This window comes from Sciurus vulgaris (assembly GCF_902686455.1).
Source record: "Sciurus vulgaris genome assembly, chromosome: 14".
In the NCBI taxonomy this organism is placed as follows: Eukaryota; Metazoa; Chordata; class Mammalia; order Rodentia; family Sciuridae; genus Sciurus; species Sciurus vulgaris.
In genome coordinates, this window is record NC_136475.1 from 77,751,264 (window position 1) to 77,775,636 (window position 24,373).

The 24,373-nt window shown below is 46.6% G+C and overlaps 3 protein-coding genes across 6 annotated transcripts; 2 read left to right on the forward strand and 1 right to left on the reverse strand.

Moving 5' to 3' along the window:
- Window positions 1–9,628: 9,628 nt before the first annotated feature.
- PRR30 (proline rich 30) lies at window positions 9,629–10,852 on the forward strand (the record flags this gene model as incomplete). The annotated part of the gene is made up of 1 exon (XM_079111608.1): window positions 9,629–10,852. One exon carries the CDS (start codon window positions 9,629–9,631, stop codon window positions 10,850–10,852), a length of 1,224 nt encoding a protein of 407 aa, XP_078967734.1.
- A 1,249-nt stretch (window positions 10,853–12,101) lies between these two features.
- PREB (prolactin regulatory element binding) lies at window positions 12,102–15,859 on the forward strand. 2 transcript variants are annotated; one of them, XM_079110530.1, is made up of 9 exons: window positions 12,105–12,452; window positions 13,017–13,206; window positions 13,374–13,594; window positions 13,766–13,846; window positions 13,956–14,080; window positions 14,267–14,440; window positions 14,542–14,614; window positions 14,795–14,954; window positions 15,128–15,859. In XM_079110530.1, exons 1-9 carry the CDS (start codon window positions 12,318–12,320, stop codon window positions 15,220–15,222), a joined length of 1,254 nt encoding a protein of 417 aa, XP_078966656.1. In that variant the 5' UTR covers window positions 12,105–12,317; the 3' UTR covers window positions 15,223–15,859. The 2 variants fall into 2 exon arrangements, with proteins under 2 accessions (XP_078966657.1, XP_078966656.1); XM_079110531.1 differs by lacking the exon at window positions 14,795–14,954 and having other exon boundaries at window positions 12,102–12,452.
- Window positions 15,860–15,876: 17 nt separating this feature from the next.
- On the reverse strand, window positions 15,877–24,051 carry ABHD1 (abhydrolase domain containing 1; the record flags this gene model as incomplete). 3 transcript variants are annotated; one of them, XM_079110532.1, is made up of 9 exons in its annotated part: window positions 21,103–24,051; window positions 18,101–18,261; window positions 17,593–17,808; window positions 17,275–17,320; window positions 16,980–17,092; window positions 16,681–16,854; window positions 16,464–16,512; window positions 16,208–16,373; window positions 15,877–16,088 (listed from the first exon to the last, which is right to left on the reverse strand). In XM_079110532.1, the coding sequence occupies exons 1-9, from the start codon at window positions 21,214–21,216 to the stop codon at window positions 15,877–15,879; spliced, it is 1,251 nt and encodes a 416-aa protein (XP_078966658.1). In that variant the 5' UTR covers window positions 21,217–24,051. The 3 variants fall into 3 exon arrangements, with proteins under 3 accessions (XP_078966658.1, XP_078966659.1, XP_078966660.1); XM_079110533.1 differs by having other exon boundaries at window positions 17,593–17,775; window positions 21,103–24,047; XM_079110534.1 differs by lacking the exon at window positions 17,593–17,808 and having other exon boundaries at window positions 21,103–24,047.
- Window positions 24,052–24,373: the final 322 nt, after the last annotated feature.

Genomic DNA, 24,373 nt, shown 5'->3' on the forward strand with positions numbered 1-24,373 from the left:
CTGAGGCAGGAGGATCACAAGTTCCAGGCCAACCTCAACAACTTAGTGAGACTCTGTCTAAAACAAACAAACAAAAAACAAACCAACCAACCCTGGGTCCAATCCCCAATATAAAAAGAAAAAAAAAAAAAAAAAAAAAAAAAAAAAAGGGTGGGAGAGAGGGGAGAAAGAAATAACAAAATTCTCTGTTCTTTATAAATAACCCAGTCAGGTATTCTCTCATAGCAGCACAAGGTGCATTAAGACAACTGCCTTCCCTGAAGACACAGCGTGTATGCCACCTCCATGGGGCTGTATGTTCGCCCCAGGCTGCCTTACTTGACTCCACTCTGGCCGTCTGATCACCCATTTCTTTTCAAAGAGCTTGCGCACTGCTTAATAATTGAAGGCACCCAGAAACCATTCCAGACGCGGGAACTCACGCAAGAGATTTTATTAAGCAAACAGGCAGTATCTGCCGCAGGAAGAGAGAGAGAAAATGAGAGAAAAAGTGAGAGGGTGAGAAAGAGTGAGAGAGAGTAAGAGAGTGAGAGAGAGAAACTGGCGGTGGAGCCATTCTTAAGTTGTCAAATTTCCCGGGCTAATAACAACGGACCAATGGCTGGCTAGGAAGTTCCAGGCTAACAATCTGGACCAATCACTGGCTAGGAAGTTGCAGGCTAAGAGTCTGGACCAATCACTGGCTAGGAAGTTCTGGGCTAACAGTCTGGGTTGTAAAGTGGTGTGGGGGAGGCGGAATAATGGCAGCAGTAAAATAGCAGATCTGATGCCAATAATAATCCCGTAGAAAATTTTGTGGACAAGCAACTAGACATTTGCTGGTCTGAAATTCTAGAATTGGTCTGTTTTCCCTTTCTTAATTTTTACCTATCTGCAGTTGTCTGGCACCCCTCTTACAGACATTACTTCTCCAAGACTCAGGGGATTCCTTTAGCCGGCCCCTCTCTTCCCCTCCCCGCCATATCATGATGTACAACTTAAACAGAAAAGAAAGGGAAAGAACAGGAAAATGGCAGTGGTCAAGTTCTCTTAGATTGCTCTCAATTAACCCATCCACTCTTCCCTCAGTCATTTGCAGGTTTCTGGGTACAGCGTGCTCCACAGCACTAAGAAGAAATAGAACACAGTGTTCTTAAACCTCAGGATGGGGGTGGGGTAGAGGAGCAGGTGATAGAAAACATCAACAGGAAACAACTAGCAAAACAAAACAACTGCATTAAAACTGCATGCCAAATGCTTAGAAGACTTCCATTCGCTTAATCAACAAAATTTTACTACACAAATAATAACTAATAAGAAATGAGAGAAGCAGTGGTCCGTGAGAACTAGAGCTACCTGAGAGTTTTCATTAGGACAACAAGAGGTTTTATTCCTTCCCATATGTCTGACACCACATGAGTGATGTTCTCTGAAACAAATTCTTCAGTTCTCTAGACACCAACCAGGTGTCCAAGAATTCAGTTCCATTCTGACACTGTCTATGTGGAGTGTGCATCGAATCACACAAGTTAAAGGGGCCCAGTCCCGTAAGACTGTCCCCACATCAGATGCTAGTTTCAAGTCTCAGGCCACCTGTACTTCTGAACAACAGGATATACATATAAAACCTCCACAGGTTTGCTAAATTGCTAATAACAGCTCAAAGAACTCAGAAAAGCATTTTATTTGTTTTCCAGTTTATCATAAAGGACACATTTCAGGAATTGCAAAATGGAAGCGATGCACACTTCCATCCCCTACCTGGGCACACCATCCTCCTAGCACCTCAGTGTGTTCACCAGCCTGGAAATTCTCTGAACCTCAGTGTTCAGGTAGGGAGATTTCATTGCATAGGCATGGCTGATTAAATTATTGGCCATTGGTGATTGAATGTATTGGCATCAGATCTGCCATTTTGCTGCTGCCAGTATTCTACCCTCCAACACCATTTTACAACCCAGATTGTTAGCTCACGAACTTCCTAGTCAGTCACTGGTCAATTGTTATTAGCCCATGAAATTCTATTACTTAAGAATAGCTCCACTGCCATCCTCTCTCTCTCTCTCTCTCGCTCGCTCTCGCTCTCTCTCTCTGTCTCTCTCTCTGACTCTCTCTCATTTTCTCTCTCTCTCACCCTGCAGGTAGACGCTCTGCCTGTCTGCTTAATAAAATCTCTTGTGTGAGTTCCCATGTCTGGAGTGGTTTCTGGGTGCTTTCAGAATGCATCCTCAAATCCCTCTCTCCTCCCCAGATATCAGAGAGTGGAGCTGAAAATCACATGGTTGGTTCCTCTGGTTACAAACCCCCATCCCAATGCTATCTCCAGGCCAATCAACAGTCACATGTTCAGGTCTGGTTGAGGGGGCTCATTATTAATAATAAAAGACACTCTTGTCACTAAAGATAACAAATATTTGTTATGCCACAGACATGAATGATTTTCAAATTCAGGTCCTCATATCCCTAGAGTATGAATGCTTTCCAAAAGGGCTCAAGTTTTATGGTGACCAATTGTCCCAGTTTATCTGGAACTGTCTTGGTTTTATCACTGAAAGTCCTGAGTCCCAGGTAACCTTCCAGTCCCCACAGCCAGGACTCAACTTCCATATTCCCTCCTTCTTAAAACTGATATGGCTGTCATATGCAGTGGCACATGCCTGTAATTCCAGTGGCTAGGGAGGCTGAGGCAGGAGGATCACAAGTTCAAAGTCAGCCTCAACAACGTAGCAAGGCACCAAGTAATTCACTGAGACCTTGTCTCTAATAAAATATTTAAAAAGGCTGGGGATGTGGTTCAGTGGTTAAGCACCCTGTGTTCAACCCCCAATACCAAAAAAAAAAAAAAAAAAAAGAATTTTTATTTAATGATATTGACTCTTCAATCTGCCAGCACTTTTCTAAGGAGACATTGCTCCAGAAGGACAGAGTCCTGAGAGTGCCAATCATGGGCAGACTCCCCAAGACTGTAGGGTCGACTTTCATACAGGTGAGAATCTCATGGCAAGGTTCATGCCTCATCTATCTTAAAATTATAGTATTCAAATGGGCAGAAAATCAATAAGAACATAAAAGACTTGAGCGATAATATAAACCAACTAAACTTAATGAACATCAAAGAACACTCTGCTCAACAACAATGTCCACTCTTATAAAATGCATATGAAACATTCTCCAGAATAGACTATATCTTAGGCCATAAAACAAGTTTTAGTAGATGAAAAGGAGTGAACCTACACAAAGTATGTTCAACCACAATAGTTTTACAAAAATTAGTTTTACAAAATAGTTTTACAAAAATAGTTTTACAAAAATTTACAAATAAATAGAAATTAAACAACACACCCTTAAATAATCAGTAATTCCGATACTATATTGCAAGGGAAATCTTAAGGTATTTAGAGATAAATGAAAATAAATACACAACATACCAGAAACTTATAGGTTGCAATCAAAGCAGTGGAAAAGAGGTAAACTTTATAGATGTAAATGCTTTAGAAAAAAGGAAAAAGATCTCGTCAATAACCTAAATGCCAGAAACCAGAAAGGAAAGAACAAACCAAATTCAAATCAAGCAGAAGGAAATAATGGAGATCAGAATAGAAATAAATGAAATAGAAATAGAGAAAAACAACAGAGGATACCAACAAAATTGCAAGTTTGTTCTTTGGAAAGAAATAAAATAGTCAAAACCTTCTTTAGATTGACTAGGAGTAAAGGAGAGAGGATTCAAATTACTACACTAAGGAATGAAAGAGAGGGCATCACTATTGACCACACATAAATAAAAATGATTACCAGGATTAAGAACAACTATATGCCAATAAAAAATAGATAAGTTAGATGAAATGGACAATCTCAGAAAGACACCAATTGCCAAAACTTACTCAAGAAGATATCGAAAATCTAAAAACAAATAAATGAAATATGAGATTGATTAGTAATTTAAAAACTTCCCATAAGGAAAAGCTCAAATTAGCTGGCTTCATTGGTGAATTGTCCCAAATCTTGAAATAAGATTTCATGCCAATCCTTCACAAACTCTTCCAACAAATGAGTAGGAAGGACTACTTGCAACTCATTCTATGATGTCTAGTTACGGAAATCGAAGTCATCACAGGAAAAGAAAACTACAGACCAACATCCTTTATGAATATAGAAGAAAAATTCTAAACAAAATACTAATAAACATAATCCTGCAACATTTAAAAAGGATCATATGCTATGTCCAAGTGGGATTTTACCAGAAATGCAGGTTTGGCTCAACAGAAAACCAGGCGTGGTGGCACATGCCTGTAATCCCAGCAACTCGGGACGCTGAGGCAGGAGGATCACAAGTTCAAGACCAGCCTTGCAACTTTAGTGAGACCTTGTCTCAAAATAAAAAAATAAAAAGGGCTGAAGATGTGAATCAGTGGTAGGTCACCCCTGGGTTCAATCCCTGGCACCCCCCCCAAAAAAACCCCTACAATCAATTAATGTAATATACTATATTGATAGGCTCAAGGACAACTACCACATGATCATCCTAAAAGATACAGAAAAGGCTTTGGACAAAACTCAACACCCTTTCATAATGAAACCATTCAACAAACTAGACAAAAATGGAAACTACTTCAACCTGACAAAGACAGTTAACACCATACTTAATGATGCAACATGAAATGCTTTCTCTATAAGGTCAGGAACAAGACAAGGGTGTCCACTCTTACGACTTCTACTCAGGGTAATCCTGGAGGTTCTAGCAAAGCAAATAAGAAAAATAAATAAATGGCATCCAAATTGGAAAGAGTAAAACTATATTCACAGATAGCATAGTTCTGTATCTAGAAAACACAAGGAATCTATTAAAAAATCATTCAAACTGATAAACAAGATCAGCAATACAAAATCACACACAAAAATAAATTTCATTTCTACATATTAGCAATAAATAAACAATCCAAAACAAGAAATAAAGAAATGATTCCACTCACAATAATGTAAAAAGATAATAACAATAATAGCATAATTAGAAATAAATTCAACAAAAGTTCAAGATTTGTACACTGAAAACTATAAAACATCAAAAGAAATTAAAGATGTAAAAAAATGGAAAGACATCACATATTCACAGATTAGAAGATTTAATATTGTTCTTACAGGAATATTCCCCAAAGAAATCTACAAATTCATTGTATAGCTACCAAAGTCCCAGCCATTTTTTGTTAGGTTTTTGTTTTTATTTTTGTTTTTTGGGGAAACTGATGTTTTGATCCTTAAATTCACATGGAAATGCAAGGTACCTGTAATAGAAAAAACAATCTTGAAAAAGAAGAGCAAAGTTGGAGGACTCACATTTCTCAATTCAAAACTTGCTATAAAACTACAGTAATTAAGCAGTGAAATGCTGGTATAAAGGCAGACATAAAGATCAATGGAGCAAGGTGCTGTGACACATGGTTGTTATTCCAGCTACTCCGGAGGTTGAGGCAGGGGGCTCACCATCCAGGCCAGCCTGGGCAATTCAGCAAGAATGTCTCAAGATAAAAATAAAATAAGGGCCAGGTAACTTAGTGGTAAAGTGCTTGCCTAGCATGTTTGAGGCCTTGGGTTTAGTCCCTGGTACCACAAAAAGAATCAATGAAATTTAATTGAGAGTCCAGAAATAAACCCCTATATTTAAGCAGAATAATAGCCTCACCACCACCACCAAAAAGAGGTCCACATTTTAATCCCTAGTACCTGTGAATATGTTAGGTTACATGGGAAGGAGAAATTAGGGTTGCTAATAAACTGACTTTTTAATAGCTTATCCTTCTGCTATGCCAGTGGCCCAGGCCTGTAATCCCAGCAATTTAGGAAGCTGAGGCAAGAGGATCTCAAGTTTGAGGCCAGCCTCAGCATCACAGCAAGACCCTGTCTCAAAATAAAAATAAAAAGGGCTGGCGATGTAGCTCAGTGAAAAAGTACCTCTGGATTCAGTCACTCACACACACACACACACACACACACACACACACACACTCATACACACATAAAATTATCTCTCATAATCTGGCTTTGCTCATTGTAACTATAAGGGTCCTTGAAAGTTGAAGAGGAAGGTCGAAGAGTTTGAGTCAGAGGAAGATATGACTATGGAAGAACAGATTTAGAGATACAATGGTGCTGGCTTTGAAGATGTGGGAGGGGAACCACAAATCAAGGAATGCGGGTGTCTTAGTTCACTTTCTATTGCAATAACAAAATACCTGATTCTGGATACCTCATAAAGAAAAGATGATTATTTAAGTCACAGTTTTGGAGGTTGTAATTCCAAGATTGGTTGATCTCATCTGTTTGGTGTCTGGTGAGGGCCTCATGGAAGATAAAATCATAATGGCAACAGCACAGGCAGAAGAAAATACATGCTAAGACAGGAAACCTATAGAAATTCAGGGGTCAAGTTTAGTCTTTTTAGGACAACTGCCTGTGGCAAGAACTCACTCACTCCTCAAGACCAGTATGAATCCCTTTCCCAGGGAAATTGCCCGCTAATCTAATTACCTTGCGCTAGGTCCCACCTCCTAAAAGTTCTATCACCTCAGTACTGCCACCCTGGAAACCAAGCTTCCAGCACATGACCCTTTGGAGGACATCCTTTATCATATCTAAACCTTTGCAATGGGCAACCTCTAGAAGCTGTAGAAGGCAAGGAAATGGATTCTCCCTTAGAGCTGCTTGGATGGAGTGCAGCCCTGTTATCACAATTTTAGTCCAGTGAGACCCATGATAGACTTCTAATCTACAGAACTGTAAAATAATAAATGTGTTGTTTAAGCCACTGAATATGAGGTACAACAAGAAATATAAAAGTCAACTGATATTTGACAAGTGTGTCAAGACATTCAAATGGGGGAGAGAATAATAATATTTTCAACAAATAGTGTTTGAAAAACTGAATATTCACTTGCAAAAAAATGAAGTTGGACCCCTACCTGTCACCATATAAAGCAATTAATTCAAATGGATCATAGCCTTGTTAAAGAAAAAAAGATTATTTAATGATGCTGTTAAAGCACAAAAAGGAAGACTTTAATCAGGACCACTGTTATGGGAACAGACACCACTGTAATGGGGACTTGCACTGGAGAAAGCAGATGGCGCTCAACTCCCAACACAGCAAGTGGTAATTTATAGCCAAAGAGCAGTGCGGGGTAAGTGGAGGGGAAATTACTAAGAGGAAGCATCAGTAGTAAGGGCATTCTGCTAAACCAACTTAACATGATTCTTGCCGAAGACAGGCCAGGATGACCAGACATCACCTGGAGTATGACAGAGGATGAGGAGATATTCAGGTGACCAGATATTCAAGATGATCAGATATCAAGGAGAGAGGAGAGTCTAGCTAAACTGACTTAGCAAGATTCTTTACTAAAATTGGATTTTATAAAGGAAGTGAACAGATGAACCTAGAAGATTTAGAAGCCTAAATAAAATTGGCCAAAGAATCTTTGTCAAAACCTAAATGTGAGAGCTAAAATTATAAAAGTCTTAGAAGAAAACAAAGCAAATCCTTGTAACTCTGAGTTAAGTGATGGTTTCTCAGATAAGACACTGAAGGCAAGCAAGAAAGATAGATGAGTTCATCAAATTTAAAAACTTTTATGAGTGGCTGGGTAACTCAGTAGCAATGTGCTTAACTAGCATGTTTAATGCCTGGGTTTAATTCCTACCACAAAAAAAATAAAAAATAATAAGCAAAAAACTAAAACGTCATTCATCAAACAAGACAACCAAGAAAGTAAGATAACCCACAGAATTAGAGAAAATAATTGTAAGTTGTATATCTGATAAGGGACCTGTATCCAGAATATATAAGAACCTTATAATTCAACAATAGGACAAAAAAGCCCTAAAAATAAGCCAAAGATTTTAATATAAAATTCCCAGAAGCACATGAAAAGATAAGATTAGTCATTAGGAAAATGCAAATCAAAACCATGATTGCTAGAGCAGAAACAACCAAAATTTTTATCAATTAAGGAATGCACAATGGTCTATCTATATAAAGAAATATTATTTGGCAATAAAAAGGAATAAAGTAATTATACACAGTATAACATGAACAAATCTTTCAAACATGCTAAATGAAAGAAATCAGACAGGAAAGGCTGCTTATATAAAATGTCTAGAATGTGCAAATCTCATTAGGAACAGAAAGTAGATTTGTGGTTTCCAGGGGCGGAGGGCATAAGGGATTTCTCTGGGGGTTGGGGACAAGGATGTTCTAAAATTAGATTGTGGTGATGGTTGTATAATCCTGAGAATATGCAATAACACACTGAATTGGATGTGTTAAATGGATGGACTGTACAGCATGTGAATGACATCTCAATAGAGGTGTTAATAAAATGGTTTTTTAAAACAGAATAAGTAGATCCTAGAGGGGAGAAGATGTGGAGAATAAGCCACTCCTCAGAAAGCAAAGGAAAATAGGAAGTAGAAGGGAGGGCTCGGCCCAGAGAGGCTCTAGGTGGGGAGAACAATGGTGGAGGAAGCAGCCAGAACTGTGAGCAGGGACCCATGGAGGGGATCCGGCCTGGAGGAGAAACTGAGTACACCAAACAATTTTGCCTGCTTCACACTTTTGTCAGGGGCTAGTCTTTGCATGATCTCTGAGAGAGAAGAGCCTGGAGTTTTGAGGAGAGGATTCTATGATGTCAGCATCTGACCTTTGTGACATAGGCATTTGATGCCAGGCAGAACTGCCCCTAGGGAATGGGGCCCCTAGCTCCCATTGGGGGCGGCAACGCCGCCCCTTAGATAAAGTCCCAGTCTCCCAGAGGCTTTTACCAGCTGGCCCCAGTGCTGCTGCTGCTGGGCGTGGTAAGCCATCTCAGCCAGGGCCAGGCTGAGCTAAAGGACATCAGCATTAGGGGCGACCAGGGGTCAGGAGAACCAGATTGCCAGGAAACCAGGATGCTTACAGAATCTCTGAGTCAGGATTAGGAGGACAAAACCCTGTAACACAGAAGACCTCTGCCTGGCTGAAGGAGGACTGAGGGCAACGTTCAGACAGAATTCTGGGTGAGTTTAGGGTGATAGATGCTGGAGGCAGAGGGATGTATGTCCCCCTTCATCATTTGGTAACTCTGCTCCTCTCTCCCAGGTCCCCCCTGTGCTGAAGTGTCTTGTGAAACAGCCCAGAGGAAACCTCATTGGTAAGGAATCAGAGCCCCAGAATCTCCTCCATTCCTGTTCCCATCTTAGTCACTATCCCCAAAGTTCCCTTCTCCAACTCCATCCTTCCCTCCCTAATATCATGGGCTCTGTCTCTTTCTCTGCAGGTCCTATGGGCTGTGTCTTCCTCCTTGCTCCATCCAGAGAGTCACTGCTGGCCCTCAGCTCCCAAGAGGCAGCTCTGATTTCTCATTCCCGTACATCCCTCATCAATGGCTGACTGCAAAGAAGTGAGAAGCCAGGCTTAAACCCAGGCTCCCCGCTGAGCACCTGGAGAGCCGGGTGCCAGAGGGCTGTGTCTCCTCCGATGCCCTTCAGGCTGGAGCCACCCTGCTCACAGCAGGCTGCCTTGATTCTCAGTCACCACTAGCCTCAGAGACCCTTGTCCTGATTCTGCTAGGTCTCTCTCCTCGGTCTTGTGGCCTCAGTCCCTTTTGGATTCAAGGCAATGTTGCCTCAAAATAAGGACCAGGTGCTGCTACAGAACGCAGCGCCCCGGGGGCGCCCCCCACAGGGCCTTTCACAACTTGTGGACTCCTCTCCCGGAAACCTACAGCCTCTCTCTCCCCACCCACCTTTCTCCTCTTCCACACAGTCCCATCTCCTTTTCTCCCCTTCTCCACTGTCCCCTACTCCTGGCTTCCGTTTCTTCTCTTCTGACTCAAATTCTGACTTTGCTCCACACCCCTATTCCTCTTCTCTCCCAAGTTCCCCCACTTTCTTTCACCAGAGCTACCACACTATTGCCTTTCCACAGTCCTCCTCCCTCTCCAACCAAGAGCTGTACCCCTCTCCTCCTTTCACCTTTTCCTCCTCTCCTTCCCAGCCACACAACTCTCCCCTCTCAGGTTGTCACACTCCTTCCCGCCTGGAAAACTTACCTAGCTCCACGCTCACTTCTCCCAGCCTACCTTCTCCAGGAGTCCACTCTAACAAGAAGACATGGCACTGGCCTCAGTACAGGGACACCGAGTCCCCTGGGGTGGTGGGAGGATGCGTGGCAAGCGAGAGGGACCCTGCAGAGTTCAGGGACCCAGGGGCCCTGGCCCAGGCCCTGGTGGTCCACCTGGGGCACCGCCGCATCGCTCACGACCTGCGGCTTCTGCTTCTGCAGCGCCTGTGGCTCGGCAAAACAGGCCAGGCCCCGGTTGTGGAGTATCCCATATGCCTGGTGTGCCTGCGGCCTCGCGGTCCCTCCTGCCCCATCCCCAAGTACAGAACTGGACCCCGGCTGCTTGCCTTCCCCCAACTACTGCCCTGTGCAGAGGGCCAGGAATCTGGGCCACTCCGCATAGGCATTGGCTTTGGCCTCCGCCTGCCTCGGGGCCAGGCCAGGGCCTTGCATCTGTTGCCAGAAAAAAGGCAGGGAGAAGCAAGGCTTCAGGGCGAGGCAACTCAGGGTCCTTCGTGTCAAGCACCAGCAGCCCAGACCCCAGCAGCTCAGCGGCTCAGAGCCCCAGCGGCTCAGACTCAAGCAAATTCAGCCCGAGGCACACCCTCCCAGGCCGGGAGCCTCAGGTCTGCAGGCCTCCCACCTCCAAGATCCACCCGATATTCGGGGCCTCCACCTCAGGCACCAAAACAGGCCACTGCTTCCCTGAAGCCCAGGTTGCCTCCTGCCCCAAAGAGGCCTTCCTCTCCAGAGCCTGTTCTCCAAAAGTCACAATCCTAGTTCCAGAACTGCGGAGGCTCCCTGGAGCACCCCTTCAAAACCCCACCCTCCCCACTAGGCCCCAGATCTCGGGGAGTCCCCGAGACACTCTGAAGGGCTGGCTGACTGGAGGTCAGGTGTGTTCTCCTGCACTGAACCCTGGAAACCCCTTATGGAGTTTGCTCTCTCCTGGCTGAAGAGGACCAAGGGCACCTAAGGCCCCATTCAGCCTTCAGTGTATCCAATAAAGCCTGACCCTGAGAAACTTATATCTGTGTCCTGAGCTCACAGAATGGATTGCAGTAGCTACAAGGGTGCCAGCTTCCTACAAGACCAGGGTAGGAAGGGGGAATGTCAAAAGAAATAGGAGGAGGGCTGGGGATATAGCTCAGTTTGTAGAGTTCAATCCCCAGCACCGAGAGAGAGAGAGAGAGAGAGAGAGAGAGAGAGAGAGAGAGAGAGAGAGAGAGAAACGGCCAAGGACAACAACAGGACCCCAAAGGCCCTAGGACCTCAAATGCACAAGGGCTGGATCAGGCCCCTCACACTTTTAATTCAACTCTGTGGAATAGACACTGGTATCCCCAAAGATGAAGTCACCAGGCCCATTCCTCCTGGGACCCTGAGATGAGGATGCAAATAGCCAATGTCTCTCGGCAGGGAAGGGCATTCCTAAAACTCATTCTCAGGGGAGCACAAGGATCCTTACATAGATAAAAAATAGAAGGCACTATCAGGAGGGCGGGGTGTTAGGCACGAAGACACCTTCCAGGGAGGCAAGTTGTCCCGTCTGTCAGAGGGGTGCACCATCACTGCAGAAGTGCGAGACCCCCCACGAAAGGGAATGGAAGACTCTGCCAACCCCAGGGCAGGTGTTAAGATGGAGAACAGTTTCCTCATATTAGAAGGTAAGAGAATCTGGGATTTGAAGCCAGGTTCATTTCAAGTCCATGTCGCCTCAGGTAAGAGGCAAGAGCCGCTAGTGTGCTCGGTCTAATCACTTTCTCTCTGGTGTGAGATGTAAAGGCTGCATGTATGATCACTCAAGTGAGGACGGTCATAATTTGAGGATTACTTCATTAAAGGTTTATTGACCTCCGGTTAACCTCTTCCAGACCCGCCTTCCTCGCCTCCCGCGCCCCGCACAAAGATGGCGGGTCTGTGGTCACCGCTAGCTATCCCGTGCCGGGGTTCCGCGGCTTCAGCCCCTCGGCCCGCTAGTGCTGACGCGTACCGACGTTGTGCGCCTGCGCAGAGAGCCGCGGGCAGGAGCGCCTGCGCAGTGCGCGCTTTCGAGATTGACTCAGACCGAGTGGAGATAGCTGCGGGTGGTTGGAGTTGTGGCAACCCGGCGGGTGTGAAAGGGATCGGGAATCCTCCCGCCAGCGATCGAGCTAAGTTCAGCAGTGGCCTGGGCAGTAGCCGAAATCCGGACGCGGCATGCCCTGGGTGCCGCGGGGCTGGCAGTGAACGCGCGGCGGGCGGGATGGGCCGGCGCCGGGCTCCAGAGCTGTACCGGGCCCCGTTCCCGTTGTACGCGCTTCAGGTCGACCCTAGCGCGGGGCTGCTCATCGCTGCGGGCGGAGGAGGCGCTGCCAAGACGGGCATAAAGAATGGCGTGGTGAGAGCGCGAGGCCACTAGAACCGGGTCATACCGCGGGCTGGGGACAATTCCGGGGCCGCAGGGGTGGCCCGCACCCCAGCTTCGGGTCCTGCCCATTTCCGGTGGGAAAACCCGGCATACCGGAGCCCTGGTGCGAATTTCAGCCGAGAATTTTACTCAGGCGGTTGAGTCCTAAGGAGGAGTGAAAGGTGCACACCGGCTGGGTAGGCAGGACCGCCGAAGCTCCACCTCGCGAACAGCTCCGGGGGTCTTATCCGGGCCTTTTCCGGGAGGCATAGGTCTTGTGGGTCTGCCCTGTGGCAGCCTCGAGCACTGCATCTGACCCTTAGGCTACCTAGGTTTCTTCACTTTTTGGAGTTCTATCCTATTTATCTGTAAACTGGAGGTAATTATGCAGGCAATATGCAAATTTGGAAGACCCAAATAAGAGAGAAACGGCTCGAGAAAGCCCTATGAACTAGAAAGTGCAATGATCAAAAAGGGTAAGAACTAAGAGAAGTTTGCCTTGCATGTGCTCTGGGCACCCCTGAACTTTGTCTATCCTGGTTCCCTCTCTCACAGCACTTTCTGCAGCTAGAACAGATTAATGGGCGCCTAAGCGCCGCCTTGCTGCACTCCCATGACACGGAGACACGGGCCACCATGAACTTGGCACTGGCTGGTGACATCCTTGCTGCAGGGCAAGATGCCCACTGTCAGCTCTTGCGCTTCCGGGTACATCAGCAGAAAGGCAACAAGGCAGAAAAGGCAGGTGAGGAGCTTTGGGAAAAGATCGCTTTCATCTTGGTCTTTAAAGAAGTGAAACGGGAAATAGGGTCATGTTAGCAGCTAGAAATTGTAGGAATACTTGCCATGTAGAGAGGAACCAGTTCTACTTAATATAGAAGGCTGGATCCTGGCAAATTGTTTATGTTGCAGGTTCAAAGGAGCAAGGCCCTCGACAGAGGAAGGGGGCAGCCCCAGCAGAGAAGAAAGCAGGAGCTGAAACCTATCATGAGGGGGTAGAGCTCAAGGTTGAGAAGTTGCAGGCAGTGCAGACAGATTTTGGCCCTGATCCACTGCAGAAAGTTGTGTGCTTCAACCATGATAATACCCTGCTTGCCACCGGAGGAACAGATGGCTTCGTTCGTGTCTGGAAGGTGTGACTTTGAGGGTTTAGGGAAGATGAATGGCAGTTGCAACAAGACCAAATTTGTAAAAATCTGAACATGAGTTCTGGGAAACTTGTGAGTGTCCACTGGAGAAGAGGGGTGGGGATCATAGTGCTCTTGCTTTGTGCCTGGCCTTATCAGGGTGGTGGCTTGCTGCAGGTACCCAGCCTGGAGAAAGTTCTGGAGTTCAAAGCCCACGAAGGGGAGATAGAAGACCTGGCTTTGGGGCCTGATGGCAAGGTGAGGTGGATTGTGGGAAGGGGATGGAGAAGGGAGTAAGGAGATGCTTATGCTGCTTGCACAGTAAGTAGATCCCCTAACCATCTTTGGAATCTTTATTCCTAACTAGTTGGTAACTGTGGGCTGGGACCTTAAGGCCTCTGTGTGGCAGAAGGATCAGCTACTGATACAGCTGCACTGGCAAGAAAATGGACCCACCTTTTCTAATACACCTTACCGCTACCAGGCCTGCAGGTATGAAGACCCTGAAGGTGGCTAAAAGAGACACAGCCCAGTGATGGTGGGGTGGTGGGAAAAGACTGGAAGACAGGGTGAGAATGGGAGAGCAGTGGCCTTGCTAGGCATTAACCTCCAGCCTGATTAGGGAACAGGAGTGTTGGGAGGCCCCAAGAGCTGAACAGTCCCTTGCTTGGCTCCTAGGTTTGGGCATGTTCCAGACCAGCCTTCTGGGCTGCGGCTCTTCACAGTGCAGATCCCCCACAAGCGGCTGCGCCAGCCCCCACCTTGCTACCTCACAGCCTGGGATGGTTCCTCCTTCTTGCCTCTTCGTACCAAGCCCTGTGGCCATGAAGTCATCTCCTGCCTCAGTGTCAGGTATGAGACAGTGCTGGCTTGGCTGGGTAGAGGGTTCCTAGGGGAGTTTGGTAACAGTCCTGAGTTCCTGAGGACAGTGAGCACTTTGTTGTTTGTTGCAGTGAATCGGGCACCTTCCTAGGCCTGGGTACGGTCACTGGTTCTGTAGCCATCTACATAGCTTTCTCTCTCCAGGTAATGGGTGGACGTTGGCACAGCCCTGTGGGAGGACTGTGGGCTGCTCTACCCTGAGTGCTAGAAAGAGTCTGGCCCAGCCCGAGGGAAAGCCTGCAGGGGACGGGGGTGGGCAAAATGTCTCCCAGAGGAAACGCTTCTAACTGGACCTTCCCTCTCTCTTTTTCTTTCTGTCTTCAGCGCCTCTATTACATGAGGGAGGCCCATGGCATTGTGGTGACAGATGTGGCCTTTCTACCTGAGAAGGGTCGTGGTCCAGAACTTCTTGGGTCCCATGAAACTGCCCTGTTCTCTGTGGCTGTGGACAGTCGTTGCCAGCTGCACCTGCTGCCTTCACGGCGTGAGTCACTGGGGGTTTGGGTTATTACCCCACCTTTAGCTGTAGCAGAAACTCGCCCCTGGAGAATAGCTGCTTGTGGCCATCTATCTGCCCCCTCCTTAACAGGTTGAAGGTTTTGGTCTTCAGTCTCTGAAGCCCCTTTGCCTGCTCATTTCTCTTACCCCCACCCACAGGGAGTGTTCCTGTGTGGCTGCTGCTCCTGTTATGTGTCGGGCTTATTGTTGTGACCATCCTGCTGCTCCAGAGTGCCTTTCCAGGTTTTCTTTAGCCTCTCTAGCCTCTGGGAACCAGGGGCGTGGACACTGCCACTTTCTAGAGCAGAGTGGAGGCCTGGACTCCTGTTACTCACTCCATTTGGATCCACAGTTGAAGCTGCCTCTGAGGAGACTGATGGGCCCTGCTTGTCCTTCTCAGTTAAAGCTTGGTTGTGGCCCTGTGTGATTCTGGGTCTGGGAGTCCTGCATTTATCATCTCTGGATCTTCCCAAGACACTGATGTCTGAAGCCTGGGCTACACTACCTGCCTCCTTCCCTCTGTCTACCAGAGGCTCCAGTGTTGAGCTTGTCCTTCTCCAGAAACATGTGAAGATGCCGAAGAGCCTGCAGGTACTGCCGTCCTTCATGAAGAAACAAGCTGTTTCTCCTCCCCTTGCAGCCTTCAGATGATAACCCTGGCCTTTGTTGAGACAAGGACTGGCCTGGTACCTACTGTTAGGGCAAGAAGGGGGAAAAAGAAGACTGAGGTAGCAACCTCTGGGCTCAGGTGTGTAGTGCCAAGCCAGCCAGGCTAAACATGCAATAAGTTCCTGGATAGTCTGCCCCAGCCTTGAAGAAAGGGAAAAAGAACCTCGGCCCATTAGGCAAGAAGAGTTGATATTTAATAAACAAGGGAAGACTGAACTGAGATCCCAAACGTACTCTTGTCAGCTCTTTCTGTCCTCAGAAGGTAGAAGTGCCCTTAGGTCAGTCAGCTCTGCTGGATGCTGGAAGATGGCTCTGGCATACTGATGCAAGAGGCGGCTCATGTAGCAGTGCTGCCACGGCAGCAGCCCTTCCATGAAGCCAATGTGGCCACCACGAGCTGTGATGAGCAGTGCAACATGGGGAGAGCGCTGAGCAGCCTGTAGGGGAAAGGCTGGGAGGGAGTCAGAAAGGAGGTTAGGGACCTGGCCTTTACTGAGAACCCAGTTTCTCCACCTGTACCTCATGGTCCACTTCCTCTGGGGTCAAGGTTTCATGATTCAAGCTACTCACCTTGGACTGGGGAGAAGGGGTCATCTGCTGCATTGAGGCAGAGCACAGGAATCTGGATAGCATTGACCTTGGTTCTTGGGCTTGATGCTTGGTAATAGGCATCACAGTCTTTAAACCCAAAGGCCACAGATGTGTAGCGCTCATCAATCTGGCGGATTGTGCGGGCCTGTGTGGTAGGGGTAGGATGGGCTAAGATAATAGAAGAGGAAGACAGTGGGAGACTAATATTGGGGCTGAGATAGTTGAAAGATTATACCTGTAGCACAAAGTCTACGTCCACCACCTTTTCAATCATCTTTCTATTTCTGGAAAAGAGTATAACCAGGGTTTATCTTGATTCCCACATATGACCCAAACCCTAAAGCCTACTGTACCATCTCACACATGAGAAAGCCCACGTAAGAATTGACCAAGTACTGGGGGAGCCTGGCAGCATGCCATCCTGCCCTGTCTTCTGCAAAGACCTTCCCTACCTGTCCACAAACCGGCAGAGCCCAGCAGTGAGGGGCTGATTGAAGAGCCGTGAGTTGAGGGGGGTCTCCAAGGAGTGAGAGGTCTCAAAGGAATCCCAGCATGCAGATAGAGTCAGTCCTGCCACCAACCCAGTCTCCTTCCCAGTTCGCGCCAGGTAGTTCAGCACCAATATCCTACAGGATTAGACAGCGGGCCATGAAAGAAGTTTCCATGAATAAGTTGGGATGGAGAAAGAAAGGACATGGAAGTGGAAAGAAGGGAAGACTGGGTGTTGGAGTTAATCCCAGGCAACGATTACCCTCCAAAAGAGATGCCCACGGCCAGCAATGGAGCTTCGGGGTACCGGTGCTTTATGTGGTTCACAACTGTCTCTAGATCTTCAGTATTGCTGGCACAGTATGCCCTGTGGGTCTAAGGGCAAATGGGATTATTGGACAGGGAGGGAGGCTCTTACTAGAAGGTAGCAAAATGGAAGGACTTAGGAGGTGGTGGGGAAAGGGAGGAAGGTTAGGTAGGCAGGTGGATAGAGCCCCAGGGCCCAATTTCTCACATGGGAGTAGATAGAGAGCCACCATGAGGAGGAGGGTACTCACCAGCAGTTCTTCCCCACGGCAGCCCCGGTTGTTAAATACAACAGCCCTGGGGTATACACAGGTACATCAGCCAGTCCTTCCCCATAATCCCTTTCCCTTTTTGACAGTCTTCAAAAATACCCGTTAAGACTCCCTTCCTGGGGCTGGGGATATAGCTCGGTTGGTAGAGTGCACGAGGCCCTGGGTTCAATCCCCAGCACCAGGGGCAGGGAAAAAAAAAAGAGACTCCCTTCCTAAAGCTCTGCATCAGGGTTGAACTAGCTTCTCTTGGTCACAAGTGCTCATGCACCCCAACTCCTGGGCTGTGCCCATCCTTACCTGTAGCCATCCCTTAAAGCTTGGTTCACCAGGTGTAAAATGTATGTCTCCTGGCTACTGCCACTGATGCCAGGAAGCAGCAACACAATGGGCTGGGTGGCAGGGTCAGGGTAGTGCCTGCTGTTGTGCTGCTCAGCCCAGTCTAGCAGGAGCTGGCCTCCATCTGGGGTTTGGAGGACTTCACTGTGGTTTGGAAGAGATGGGCACACAAAGATACTACTGGGAATTTGATGTGCTTCAAAGGTTCGTCCCCTGCCTCACTCACATATCCAAAAATTTGAAGGTGTGATTATGTAAAAAGTAAGACTGACCAAGATGGAATGGGGCATGAGATTAAATAGTACCTTGTGGATGTGCAATTAGAGAGCCCTTCCACGTATTCAATATCATTGTGCCCTCAACACACTAAAGCAGATGGAGCAAAGATCACCTTTACTTTAAAAGAGGTACATAGGTTTCCCCCAGGTACTTGCAGCTTCCTCACGCCACCCCATTCTCTCCCTCTTACCTCTGGTAAGGAACTAGGGGCTGAGACTGTACGAGGACTCTAAAGATGGTTTGTAGCCGTCCCTCAAAACACCACAGTGTGGGGTAGAAAGTTTCCACAGTGATGGGACAGTGTTGCTCCAGGAAGGCCAGAAACTGGGGGCCAGCCACCAGGCGAGGCCTCTGTAATCACACAGCACAATCTTGTCTCACTCCCTGATTTCTGTCCCAAGCTTGTGAGGAACCTGGCACCAGATGGTGAGTGACCCTCTCCCCAGAGTGCAGCCTAGAGGACCCTGCTTTGTCAGGTGAGATATCCAGCACAGCTCAATCACAAATGGTTATGATATAGTCAGCCAGAACTCCAAAGAACCCCAGTCCAGGAATGTCACCTCTCCAAAACTGACCCTGAACTGAGCTGCTGCAACTGACTGGGTACTAACTCCCTTGCTTAGCCTATCCCTGCCCCAAACCGCCTTGAGACACAGCAGGTAATATAAAGTGCCCAGCTGATCCCCTGCAGGAAGAGCTGGGGTCCTGAGTAGGGACTGAAGAAATGTAGCACAATTCAATCTGCAGCCTTTTCCTTGCTGTCTTCTTCCTAAGTCTCCCTCTGGCCACTGGCTCCTCCAGATTGTAGCACCCCATCTGCATATTCCTGTTGTTCCTAATGTCTGTGCTCACTGCTGAAGGGCTTTTTTCTGCCAGGGCACCTACTATTAGACCTTTCTCTACAGGAAGAACAGTCCTCGCGTAAACAAATTTTATTCCTTCGGGCCAGCCAGGACAAAGGGCACAGCGATGGGATAATAGAGACAGATGAGATCATTGGGTACTGAGGCCTAACTTTCACTTTCCCTGCTTGGTTCAGAATAGGCCTCAAGTGAATGAAGGCCCAGCCACATAGAAAGCTTAAGAAGGAGCATGTGGAACAGGTAAAAGGCCTCGGGCTCAAGAACAGAAATTGCATTTCTAAGGAACTTGATCAGACTCCTATCTTTTCTTATAATTTAGATACTCAAAAGGGACCAGGCAAATGATAAACTAGAGAGGTCAAGTTGATAGTGTGACTTTTGGGAGATGTGACTTGGACCCTGCTCCTTAAACCCTGGAATATAGTCACTGTGTGCTATATGCACTAGGCTAAGCCCAACCTTATATGATAAGATATAAGTGAAGAAATCAATGATTCTCAAAGGTCATCTGGTTACCCAGTCACATAGCAAACAAGAGGCAAAGAAGAATTAATAATTATGGTATCACAATAATACTTGTAGGTAAAATCTATTGAGTGCTCATTATGTTCCAGGCATTGTGCTAATAGGCACTTCACATGATTTTATTGTGATTGTCACAACAGTTCTATAAGTCCTGTGATCCCTGTCTGAATAGGTTTGAAAGTTGAAAAACTTGTCAGAGGTCCTAGTTTGGCAGAGCTGAAAATTCAAATCCAAGATTATTTGACTCTAGAGCTGAGCAATTTAGTCACTACACTATATTACCTACTAATTGCTAAGACTTATTAAATTCTCAAACAACTCAGCAGTGGAAGACAAGACTAATTAGTTTACAGGTTTGACTTATGTGGATTAGCTTCTTTAATTCTAGCAAAATATTTCTTGACTCAATCCTAGTAATATGCCATTGGCTGATGCTGTGGATAAATCGGTACTAATCTCAAATTCCATGTCCTCAGAGTCTCCAGAATGTTACTTTCCCTGCATCAATATCTGGAAGCCAAGAAACTTATATATATATATATATATATATATATATATATATATATATATATATATATATGCTCTGCTGTGTGACTGGTGAAAAATGTTTAGTTCAGGAGAGGTCTGGTCTGACCAACTTTCCAAATCTGGTATATAAGTGAGCCTTACAGAGTATTGTGAGGATGGAATTTTAAACTTTTTATTAAGGAATATTTATTATTATTATTCTCCATAGTGAGGATTGAGTCCAGGACCTTAAGCATGCTAAGAACACACACTCTACCACTGATCTACATCCCTAGGCCAAACTTATTTTATGAAATAGTGTCTTGCTGTGTTGCTCACACTGGTCTAGAACTCTTAAGCTAAAGCAATCCTCCTGCCTCAGCCTCAGCCCCAACAACTGAGACTATAGGTGCAAGGGCCACAGGGCCCATCTTCTATAGGCCTTTTATTTATTTATGTGGGGGTGGTTCCGGGGATTGACCCCAGAGGCACTTTACCACTGAGCCACATCCCCAACCCTTTTTATTTTTTTTATTTTGAGTCAGGGCCTCACTAATTTGCTGAGGTTGGCCTGGAATTTGTGATTCTCCTGCCTCAGCCTCCTGAGCCACTGGGATTACAGGCGAGCACCACCACATGGAGCTCCTATAGGCCTTTTTAAAGGACTTGAATCAATAGGTTCTTATTAAGACTCAGCTTCCTGGAACAGATTTTAATGAAGATCAAATGATTTTCCCGGATATGTAGATTATGTATTTATCTAAATTTCAGTAAGAAAATACCTAAATTGATCAAAATCAGCCTCTTAATACCTTTTCATCACACTATATGTGGAGAGTCTGAAACTTAATACATGGCTGAATGTACAAAGACAGTTAAGGTCTTTGTACATTCAGGCCTGAGTTAGGTGCGGCCTCCGACAGCACTCAAAAGAAGCGCGGCCTTACTAGGCTCAGGGAGGTGGTGCTGGGATTGGCTACAACCCACCGGACTGTTTCCGTCATTCAGTGCTGCTAATGAGGAACTGCTACACCACCCAAAATGAAAAGCGGAGTGTGCACGTCTCTTTTGACACTTCAGGATGTCTTTCACCCCGTCTTTCCCCAAATGCCTGTCCATAGCTCAACTGGCATGGGAGGATGCAGACAATCTAGGGAGACAAAGAACTGATCTCCATAGGTGATAAAAGCAAACCAACTATACAAGTCTTCATAAAAGGCTCGAGTTCCGGTTGGAAGCGGCTCCCTAGACCCGGGTATCCCAAACCCACCATCCAGAGCGCTGGGCTCGCACCCACCTGGAGCACACATGCCCAGTAGTAGCCCAAGTAGAGGGCAACGCCAAGAGCCAAGAGCAGAGAGAATGTCTCTGTCCAGGTGTTGTTTTGGGAGCTCAGGGAGGAACTCAGCATCTCGTGCAAAGAGCCCCCAACTCCCAAGCTGCCGACTGGCTCCAGATCCCGAACCTTGACTCTTCCGCTCGCAGTCGGCGTCGGCCACGCCCCTTACATGCCATTGGTCGGTCGTTCTTGAAAGACCCGCCTCCCGCCAGTGCAGCAGCGAGAGTGGTGAGAGGCTGTGCCAGGGCTGCGGGTGCGTTGGGTAGTTGCCCTCACTGAGACAGCACCAATGACTTGCTAATGGTCTCCGGCCCCCCGCACCCCTGCCTCCTGTGTCCCCTTCGCGGTTACAAGCGTGCAGTTCAAGGACAAGCAGCCTCCCCCACAGCTGCCATCTTGTTGTGAGCCATCTCGGGCTCCTTAAACTTCCCCTGCAACAGCAGAATCTAGCGTCTGGTCAGAACTCCCCGATCACCCAGTCACACACTGGGCACAGCCATTCTTGTGGGATATTCTGCTCTGCGATGCAAAGGACATTCACAGTGACCTTCATATACAGGGTACAACCACAGTCCAACTGTGACAACCCCAAACTGTTACCCCGGCTTCTGTTGCTCAGTGGTGGCATTCCAGATCCCAGGTTAATGTCATTCCTGCAGTGTCACTCTATTGTGTCATACAATCCCTGCCAATAGTAATCATACAAAAGATAATTTACTCATCACTCTCTACCAGGCACTGGATATAGATATCCCAGGAATTCTGTCCCTGTCTTAATTAGGATATAGTAATAAGGTCTGTAGGAGAGCCATAGTCCACCTTGATTGCAGATGAGAATCACCTGGGAATTGTACAAACTACCAGTGCCCAGAAGAAGAGCTCAGGCATCAATGTATGTAGGTATGAAGGTATGGAATGTAAAAGCTCTCTAAGAGATTCGACTATGTCCTCAGGGTTGAACCCCTACCACAGGGAGTGATGCTAGAAAAAGGAAATACTTGCTGCCATGGGGACACTGAAGGGGTGCCAAAGCTTCACTGGAGAGGGGACAAAAAAAATGAATAGGAGTTTTCCGGGCAAGTGGGAGGTGAATGTGCTTGCTCCAGGATAAGTGAGAGACTTCTTAGTGAGCCAAAAGATAATTGGTGTTGCTCAGCATAAGTGTGGTCAAGAACTAGGTGGTTAGCAGCTGCAGAAAGGAGTTTACCCTGAAGGCAGAGGAAAGTCTTCAAAGGGTTGATGAGGTGAGATTTATGTTTTAAAAGAATCCCTCAGGCTACTTGGAGACTGGGTTGGGGAAGAAGGAAAACAGAAACAGAGAAATGGAAACAGAGAGGCCAATGGGGAAACTGTTACCCACACTGCAGGCACAGAAGATGGCTGCCTAGACTGGAGGATAGCCAGGGAGAGGAGTGAAGATCTTCAAGATAGATGGGTGCAGTGGTACACACCTGTAAATCTCAGCAACTCAGGAGACTGGGGCAGGAGGATCACAAAATCGAAGCCAGCCTCAGCAACTTAGTGAGGCCCCAAGCAACTTAGTGAGACCTGTCTCTGTCTCAAAATGAAAAATGCAAAAAGGGCTGGGGATATAGCTCAGTGATAGAGTGAGCTACAATTCCCAGTACCAAAAAAAAAAAAAAAAAAAAAAGCGTTAAAAAAAATCTTCAATATAGGAAGTAGAGTTGATAGTTGGAGATGGGGCAGAAGGAGAAACACGGATGACCCCCAGGTTCCCAACTGCACAGATGCAGGGATGTTTGTCCCTGGGTTGGGGAAGCCATGGGAGGGAAAGGTTTGAGGAGGAAAAGGATGCATTTAGACTCAGGCATGTAGAGTTGAGGTGCTGGTAGCTGTTCTGTGTTTTCTTAGATTCCGTGTTTGTCTGTTTGGCATCAATTAATCAAAGGGTCAAACTAGTGGCCAATGCTGGGTACATTTCCCCTGTGATCCAGAGCCTATGTTCTGACCCACTTTCTTTATTTAACTCTCACACGCCAAACCAATACTTCCCTTTCCCTAAGTCACCCCAGGACCTGGTGCCACACAACTAGGGACAACCCCTATGTTGTGAAGCCCTCCAGAACTATTCAAACTATCTAATCCTAAACTTTCCCCTACCCTTCTTTGTCTTTCCCACAAAAAAAAACAAAACCCAATAAAAGCTGAAGCCTGTGCCTTCTTGCTTCTTTCTGCCTTCTGAGGCACTGGTGCTTCACCCCTGCAGCCAAGCATGGCTTGCTTTTCCTCTTAGCTCTACGGTTACTGTGAATAACATTAACTTTTTTTCCAGTGGCACTGACCCCTCAGTCAGTAGGTTCCTTAATTCCAGAAGTTGTCTGGTGCTCACAAATGGGAATTAGAGATTTCCTAATCATTAGCATTTAGATGATGCATTAGTTTGCAGGGTTGCTAGAACAAAGTACTATAAACAACAGAAATGTATTGTCTTATACTTCTGGATGCTGGAAGTCAAGATCAAGATGTCAGCAGGGCAGGATTGATTTTTCTGAAGCCTGTGAGGATCTGCTCCATGTATGCCTTTCCCCTAGCTTCTGGTGGTCTGCCTGCTGCTATAACAAAATACCACAAACTAGGGAAATTTGTAAGCAACAGGAATTTATTTCTCACAATTCTGGAGGCTGGAAAATCCAAGATCAAGGTGCCAACATGTTCAGTGCCTGGTGATGGCCTGTTCTTCATATTTAGTGCCATCTACTTGTCCTCACAGAGCAGAAAAGCCAGAAGGGCAAGAACAAGTGGGGGGAATTCTGAAGCCCCACCCCCATTTTTTGGTACTGGGGAATTGAACCCACTGCCTTGAGTATACCAGGCAGGTGCTCTGCCACTGAACTACACTCTCAATCTTTTTATTTTATATTGAGACAGGGCCATCTAAGTTGTCAGGCTGATCTCAAACTTGTGATCCTCCTGCCTCAGTCTCCCAGGTAGTATAATTATAGGTGTGTGCCACCACACCCAACTGACCTTATCTTAATTAATCACATGTGCGAGGACCCTATTTCCAAATAAGGGCACATTCTGAGGTACTGGGAGTTAGGACTTCACCATATGAATTTTGGGAGGACACAACTGAACCCATAACAGATAGTGATGGAAGTTATGTGAGCACATAAACACTGAGGCGATGGGGTGAGAAATGGTCAGAGAGGGAGAGAAGGAAGAGTGGGTATTGTGACCCAAGGAGGCGGTGGCCATAGGGACTCCC

What these genes read in the sequence shown, in the direction of transcription:
- PREB (XM_079110530.1), top strand. Translation starts at nt 12,318, where the DNA reads ATGGGCCGGCGCCGGGCTCCAGAGCTGTACCGGGCCCCGTTCCCGTTG. An exon ending in CGGGCATAAAGAATGGCGTG is followed by an intron (nt 12,453 to 13,016) that starts GTGAGAGCGCGA and finishes CCTCTCTCACAG; the next exon opens with CACTTTCTGCAGCTAGAACA. An exon ending in GCTTCGTTCGTGTCTGGAAG is followed by an intron (nt 13,595 to 13,765) that starts GTGTGACTTTGA and finishes GGCTTGCTGCAG; the next exon opens with GTACCCAGCCTGGAGAAAGT.